The following is a 7,322-nucleotide window of genomic DNA, read 5'->3' on the forward strand; positions in this document are numbered from 1 at the left end:
AATTTTCAAGGTATGGAGAAAAAGTGCAATTTCTGTATTGAACAGTAAATTGTTATCATTTTCATCTGGCCTTTGATTCATAAGAGAATCACTGTCAGGCAGAACATACATAAATATGTACTAAGTTTAAAGATTACTTGAGCCGCTTCCGAGATATGGAAAAAGTAGTAAGTTCAGCACTTTCACTTGATCTTTGACCTTTTGACCTTTGACCTTCTTGGCAAAAAAAAAAAAATCCCAGAGAATCTCTAGTGGGTAATATACATGCATACATTAAGTTTAAAAAAAGATAATCCTGCTGGCATTGCATAAATATAAGGAAAATAGTAAAATTTCAAAATATTGCCCTTGACCTTTAACCCCTGACCTTTGACCCCATAAACCCCAAATTCCCTAGCTAACTACTGACAGTCAGTACATGCATGTATACTTTGTTCCATAAAGATACTTTGAACAATTTCCAAGATACAGAGAAAAAAGTGAAATTTTAACATTTTACTTGACCTTTTGACCTTTGACCTTTTGACCTCATGACCCCAAACTTTCACCAAAGAATCTTAATTGGGTAATACATGTATACCCTAAGTTTCAAGAAAATATCTTCAGGCATTGCATAGATATGGGGGAAATAGTGCAATTTTAAGCATTTGACCTTGACCTTTTGACCTTTGACCTTGAGCATGTGCACCCAAAAGTTGATAGGCACAACTTCACCCCCTAATACACATACATGCCAAGTTTCATTAGTCTACCTCAAAAGGTTTTGATAGTTACCCTGTCCACAAAATTCATTACGGACGGACGGAAGGACGGACGGACGAAAGGACGGACGGACGGAAGGACGGACGGACGGACAGACGGACGGACGGAAGGACGGACGGACGGACGGACAACCCGAAAACATAATGCCTCCGGCACCACTTCGTGGCGGAGGCATAAAAATTAACCTTTATATCAAAGTCACTACCGTTCCTCATCAGTTCATTACTGATTGAGGGCAAATCAGCCCGTAACTCTAGAACATTGTCAGCAGTGCAGTTGGTACGAAATGAGGCAACCATCTGCAGCCACTGGCATTTGCAAGACGTCCATACGCAATCTACCGGGCACCAAGTCTGAAGTGTGTGACACATTCTTCCAGCAATATTAGACATAGAAAAATAGCATAACAATACCATCATAGCACACCATTTATTTTTTATTCATTTATTAAATTTTTTTTTTTGCTGTGTGAGCACATTATTTTTTCATAAAAATAGACATGTATATCTACATACGCTGGCTTTTAAAACTGATTCGATTCTAGTTTGCACAGACATTAACTCTTCTCATGTACATCTCTTCAGATTCCTCATTGAAAAAAACACCTGTGTATCAAGACTACAAATAGCATCCCGTGGTATACATGACCCTTTGGTAATTTATGCTTGTTGGCTTCTTGCACATTACCATCAGATGCGCACAAATGTAGATTTGCCCTTCCGACGTGCATCAACCGTTCAGTCAAGTACAGCGACAAATAACATGAAGCCGTTTTTTTGTTTACAACACTAAATGGCACACTGACCTGACAACAGTGATCATGAAATACTGTATATGCTGTTATTTTCCCGTACAGATATTTTCGCGAATGATGAGGTCGTAGACATTTTCGCGAGATGTCGTTTTCGCCGATCAACACTGACGCTAATGCTCTATTAACAAAATGCATGGAGACATTTTCATGTGTTGTTAAATTCGCGAACCAACTGTGATTTGCGAAATTCACGAAAATTAAACCCTCGTGAAACTGACAGCTTTTACAGTACGCTACATGCATCTCTGATGGCTCACACTTGCCTTTTGAGGCAGAGCACATCGCCAAGCAGCACACACATGGGAGATATATTTCTGTCATTACCTCCTATTTACACAATGTGCGATGGTCAGCGCACTACACTCATGAAGTCAATTGGAGACAATACATTCTTTCTTTGCCCCCTATATCTTTGGCGTGGTAAACCCTTTTGCATTATTCTCTGTAGCTACTGTCTGCATACACCATACATTTACGACAACATTCCTTCATGAATGAAGCTTGCAAGACAATTTTGGGAGTGGTCGAATTTATGTCACAGAATGACAGCGATTGAATACCGAACAAATCCTTTCCCTTTTCAAGATGCAAAGTTTCAGAGACTATCAGTCCACTCCGCATATTTGCGAAAATGAAACCACAAAAGCAGAGAAGCATAATGACGTGTCAAAGCAGTGTATGAAGCTACCTCTCCCCGCCCTTCATGGCATTTTAGAGGAATGAGGACAGGTAACGCATGGAGAGTTTTGCAGCTGGCATTGCACTGGGTTCACTTGTCTACTCCGCATCTCTCTGACAGGACTCTAAACGATGGTCAATTTCTTCCCATGTAACTCTCTGATTAGCAATTGGGTGGACAGCTTGCATTGCAATGATTCACAGTCCACTGTAAGACATTAATCGATGCGGGTTGCAGTTACACGAGAATGGTAACTCGAATTTGACTATTTTCTGATTAGATGTTGCCGATGACAACTGATGTATGTTACATTGCTGTTTACTATTCACTTTTACATCACTTTACTACGATAAAGGACATAGCGATTACAGAATTGTTGATTATTGTTTTTTTGGTCAGTGCTTACATCCTTGTGTCGTTTTTGCTGTTGTCAAATGCAAATTACATAGGACTGAAGGCAGTAGAAATATAAGGGGGGGGGAGGGGACTCCTATGACCTGTTGTTAGTCTATACACAGTGTACACTTGTGATAGATAACAACTCATCCTCTGCTCTGAAAAGTGCAAATGGGTTATAGACAATTCTACATTTCCTCTGCCTGTAACTGAGGCAGATACAGACAACTGCTGGTGCAAAGATTCACACAGCTTGCTGACTTTCAAGTTGTCATACATGTTTATGTTCTTACCTTCTATCATTCTGTGTTAGCATCCCCATCCTTTTTCTTCTTTTTTTGTGGGGAGGGGGAGGGCCATTTTGCATGTGTGTGCATATATTTGTGTTCAAAGGTGATAAACAAGTGTACTACTACCCTCGGAGAAAACAAAAGATATGCAGAACATAGCCGTACACAGGCACAGTTCAGCAATGACAACATACACATGTGATATCCTTGTCCATAATGCCACAAAATGGTGTTACGAAGATTAAAATTTCACAATAATTACTGGAGGATACGACCCATAAAGTCATCGTTGTCACTACTTGCTCCCCTGGAAAAAAGTTTCCAGCATGGCCATGTGATGACTGGTCTCCAAAACGAGTCTGCACATTTCTCGAATATGAAATCACACAGCGTCACATCATTTGGCCTGGCCCTATTGGTTTGAATAGCCCCTCGTGCGTTTATCTCCGTAATAGAACACAGCCGGACGGGTGATGTAGCACTAGGTTTGGATGTGGGCGTGGCTGGCTGTATTGGAGGGTGGCAGGGTGTTGCCGTGACTACAGGAGGGAAGGCCTGGGCTAGCTGGTGGCTGATAGTACAAACATTGAGTAAACCACAAACTGGATGAATGTGACGACGATGAGGAATGTAGCAAAAGACTTGACTCCGTGGCTCTTGCGTTTCACTAATCGAAGTGGCACCAAGACACTGTTTGGAGGAGGACAAAAAATGAAGACTTTGAATGCAGACTGTCAGTGTAAACATACGCACACAAACACACACACACACACACACACACACACCTAGAAGTGAGATAAAACAAACTAATCTGATATGGCACCCATGCTCTTTTTCTGCCAAAGTTGTAAATAGCAGAAATTTTAGAAACAACACATGAAAATCTTACAACTCACGGATAGGAACATGGGTAGTGCGTGTGACAATTTACAGAAAACATGGCTCTATTTTGAGCCATTTTATTGATACAACTCCTTCACATTTATTGTCTTTAAAAGGGATAGTATAGTATTGGTTGAGATGAGAATTCAGCTTTTAACTTTTTGCGAGATACTTAGAAACCACTTTATGTAATGTAAAAGGGCATACAATTCATATGATTTTAGTATATTCAATTCAATATTATTTCAGTGCTATGTAATCACTGCATACTGCATGTCTATACCGACTATACATGTATCTGCTTAATATAAAAATTATACTTACCCTTTTACAAATACAAAGACGATGACAGAAATGAAGAGAAACTCGAAAAATGTGACCGCAAGAGACTGGTTCTTTCTGCAAAGACAAAATAGGAAGATTCATCATAGGTGATACTGGTACATTTCAGCACTGATCATCATGTTACATGTGAACACATCAGAGTTTATCATCGCCGATTCCTCTTTCAAACAGTATGTGTTTTCATATTTTTTCATAGTTTTCATATTTTTGATGCTGCATCACAAACAAAAAAACTATTTCAAACCTAAAAAAACATGAAAAGAGAAAAATAGTACAGCCACTTGGTATCTACCTTGAGAATTCTTCATAAGTATTTTCTACGTCAAACAGTCCTACAAAAGAAAAATTCACACAAGATACACTTAGGAATAGTTTATGCCTGCGTTGAGAATCCCAAGGGTATTTACAGCTGTCTAGATTGTAAATCTCCTATCCTAACACTGTCATGTCATGTAATGATGACATAAGGATAAAACAGCTTGGGTTGGGAAAAAATGGAAATGCGACTCACAAAAATGATGGGAGGTTGTCGTCCTTGATCTGGGCACCGTTGAAGCTTCCATCGTTGTGACCCTTGACCTTTCGGACCCCAGTGTCGTCCCGTCGGTTGCCGCTGAGGTTGAGGGTGTCACGGAAGTCCTTCCCGCCCTCGTCCCTCTTCAGCCGATCCATGATGCCCTGGATTGGTCTCATCTCTTGGTCGGGAGCCTGCAGAATGGCTGCCTTGGGTGGCTCCTCCTTCCTTCCCTCTTGGATGGGGTTGAACTTCAAGTGGTCTTTGATGGGGTTCCGGACGGCGTTCCCCTGCCCGACGTCGCTGCTGCTGTCATCGTCATCCTCGTCCTCCTCGTCTTCATAGCTCGGCTTGTCGTCTTTATCCTCACCTCCACCCGGGTCCACTCCCGCCTCCTGCTTGTTGTTGGCGTCCTCTGCGTAGTTATTGTCCTCTTCCTCGTCTTCCGTCTCATCATCCTCCTCCTCCTCTGCGGCCTGGTTGGCACGGTCGTCATGGTTTCTCTGCCAGGGCCGGATGTTTGGGGAGGGCTGGTTCGCCAGGAATGGGTACTCATCCTCCCCGACTTCCCTGATCTGTTCCACTGCCCACAGTCCATACAACTCATCGGCTGGAAAGAAGTAATGAAAACACTATTTTATAATCCAGTACTGCGTTTATTTAATGTGAGCTTTTTCAAGAATGCTTCTTTATTTATGAAAAAAAGACAAAAGACACCAGCTGTCTCATTGGCTGCATCTATGCGCTGAAGTGAGCCTGTCAAGATGCTCATATTCTGCTAACAGACATTCTAGTTTGTCTGCAAATGCTACATACATGTAAATTACTGCAAAGAACTTTTGTGCTTTTTTCTGATATATCCTTGATGAAGATACCAAACAAAGATGAATTCTTAGTTACATTTAAACTTGATGCTAGAATTACATCTTAACTGAGAGCTTTGAATTCATTTACATTTTGAATATGGATTGATTTGGCGAGTGACAGCAAATTGAGCATAAAAGTTGAAATATATGTAATTTCCACACCCCAGAACATTCCATATTTACAGTACTCTGGAATATCTGGCAAAAACTTGTACAATGTGAATATGCAAGCATTGTAAAGATGAGATATTTTGATAGGAACTTTCATCGGATGACATGGCATCACTTACTGCTCGAGGAGAAATCTAGCCAACCCTTGGATTTCTCCTGAGTCAGGTAGATCTGGACGGTGTAAGGGAATGGTTCCTGCACCCCTCGCTCGAAGAGGACCAACGTCCACAGCCCATCCTCCATGGCACCGCACATCAGTGTGTTGATGAAACGGACGGTGTCCGACTGAGGTGGGTTTGAGATATGAGAGTAGGAACACCATTTAATACATACTGTCTGTATTATTTCTTTCCTCTTCTGGGGGACCACCTTTGATGGGCATGCATGGTGATCATTTTTACTCTTTCCCTGTCCGAATTTTAATAACTATATTGGCTGCTGTATGGCGTAATATCTAGCATATTTAACCCGCTTTATTATCTACTGACCTTGTTAAGTGAAACAACTTTGGGAAGCCTTAGTTTGTTTGTTACTGTGTTCTCTTATCATTTTTATTTTGTGAACATCACACAGGATTCAAATACTCATCCTCATTTTCCACATCAAAGTTATCCCTCTCATTTCTCTTTCTAACCTCTCTCTACTCATCTCTATCCGTCTATCTCTCCCTTCATCTATCTTTCTCCTGATCTCTCCCTCTGATTCCTCATTTCTATCATATCTCCCCTTATCCCTCTATTCCTCCTCATCTGTCTTGCCTTCTCATCTCTCCCTTTCTATCTCTCAAATCATCTTTCTCATATGTCCCCCTTATCCCACTATCTCCCAATCTCTATCTCTCAAACCATCTTTCTCATCTCTCCCCTTATCCCTCTATCTCCTAATCTCTCCCTGTCTATCTCTCAATTCATCTTTCTCATCTCTCCCCTTACCCCACTATCTCCCAATCTCTCAATCTCTATCTCTCAAACCATCTTTCTCATCTCTCCCCTCATCCCTCTAACTCCTAATCTCTCCCTGTCTATCTCTCAATTCATCTTTCTCATCTCTCCCCCTACTCCACTATCTCTCAATCTCTCCCCTTATCCCTCTATCTCACAATCTCTCAATCTGTATCTATCAACTCATTTTTCTCATTTCTCCCCTTATCCCACTATTTCCCAATCTCTCAATCTCTATCTCTCAAACTATCTTTCTCATCTCTCCCCTTATCCCTCTATCTCCTAATCTCTCCCTGTCTATCTCTCAATTCATATTTCTCATCTCTCCCCTTACCCCACTATCTCCCAATCTCTCAATCTCTATCTCTCCCCTTATCCCTCTATCTCCTAATCTCTCCCTGTCTATCTCTCAATTCATCTTTCTCATCTCTTTCCTTATCCCACTATCTCCCAATCTCTCAATCTCTATCTCTCAAACTATCTTTCTCATCTCTCCCCTTATCCCTCTATCTCCTAATCTCTCCCTGTCTATCTCTCAATTCATCTTTCTCATCTCTCCCCCTACTCCACTATCTCTCAATCTCTCCCCTTATCCTTTTATCTCACAATCTCTCAATCTCTATCTATCAACTCATTTTTCTCATTTCTCCCCTTATCCCACT

The 7,322-nt window shown here is 41.2% G+C and overlaps 1 protein-coding gene across 1 annotated transcript; it reads right to left on the reverse strand.

Annotated features, from left to right (window-relative positions):
* Nucleotides 1-3,156: 3,156 nt before the first annotated feature.
* LOC139721310 (uncharacterized) lies at nucleotides 3,157-6,004 on the reverse strand (the record flags this gene model as incomplete). Its single annotated transcript, XM_071632631.1, has 4 exons — nucleotides 3,157-3,631; nucleotides 4,148-4,222; nucleotides 4,680-5,292; nucleotides 5,839-6,004. Coding segments are annotated over 4 exons (984 nt in total), but the record flags the coding sequence as incomplete, so codon positions are not given.
* Between the last annotated feature and the right edge of the window lie 1,318 nt (nucleotides 6,005-7,322).

The sequence above is a fragment of the Diadema antillarum genome, unplaced genomic scaffold (assembly GCF_040938485.1).
Source record: "Diadema antillarum isolate AM-2024a unplaced genomic scaffold, OU_Dant_1.0 scf00000141, whole genome shotgun sequence".
Classification (NCBI taxonomy): Eukaryota; Metazoa; Echinodermata; class Echinoidea; order Diadematoida; family Diadematidae; genus Diadema; species Diadema antillarum.